The 904-nt window shown below is 26.7% G+C and overlaps 1 protein-coding gene across 1 annotated transcript in view; it reads left to right on the forward strand.

The window, feature by feature from the left end:
• Window positions 1-317: 317 nt before the first annotated feature.
• HELRODRAFT_181315 (hypothetical protein) overlaps window positions 318-904 on the forward strand; it is a gene marked incomplete at both ends in the record, with an annotated part of 9676 nt that continues 9089 nt past the window's right edge. The window contains one exon of the mRNA XM_009031132.1: window positions 318-364. Coding sequence (XP_009029380.1) covers window positions 318-364 — 47 coding nt within the window. The remainder of the gene's footprint in view (window positions 365-904) is intronic.

Below are 904 nucleotides of genomic sequence, written 5' to 3' on the forward strand. Positions count from 1 at the left end.
TGTTTTTCGAGTGTTAATCCTACTGATTATATTTATCGATTTTTGCATGCATTGAAATTTAATTTGTATATTTTCTGTTCTGTTTTAAATTGCATATATATCTCATGTAAAGTACTTAGGGTGGCCTCTCCACAAGTTTTTTCATTTAAACTTATTTGGTTCCCTTATTGAAAATAAAATAAATAAAAAAAAATAAAATACATACATACATACATACATACATACATACATACATACATACATACATACATACACACGTACAAACAAACATTCAAACACACACACAAACACACAAAAGCACACCAATTAATGTCAATATGGCCGTCAAAACAGAAATAATAATATTTCATGTTTCGGCAGTGGGGTCTCGAATAATAATAATAATAATAATAACAACAATAATAATAATAATAATAATAATAAATTTTTTTATGATTATTATTATTATTGCTATCTTTTTCTCATTAGTGGTGGTGGAAGTAAAAATAAAATTTGTTGATATTTGTTTTCACGTGAAGTTGTAGTAGTAGTAGTAGTAGTAGTAGTAGTAGTAGTAGTAGTAGTAGTAGTAGTAGTAATTATAGTAGAAGTAATAGTAGTAGTAATAGTAGTAATAGTAGTAATAGTAGTAATAGTAGTAATAGTAGTAGTAGTAGTAGTAGTAGTAGTTATAGTAGAAGTAGTAGTAGTAGTAATAGTAGTAATAGTAGTAGTAGTAGTAGTTATAGTAGTAGTAGTAGTAGTAGTAGTAGTAGTAGTAGTAGTAGTAGCAGTAATTATAGTAGAAGTAGTAGTAGTAGTAATAGTAGTAATAGTAGTAATAGTAGTAGTAGTAGTAGTTATAGTAGTAGTAGCAGTAGTAGTAGTAGTAGTAGTAGTTATAGTAGTAGTAGTAGTAGTAGTA

This window comes from Helobdella robusta (assembly GCF_000326865.2).
Source record: "Helobdella robusta unplaced genomic scaffold HELROscaffold_70, whole genome shotgun sequence".
Taxonomy (NCBI): Eukaryota; Metazoa; Annelida; class Clitellata; order Rhynchobdellida; family Glossiphoniidae; genus Helobdella; species Helobdella robusta.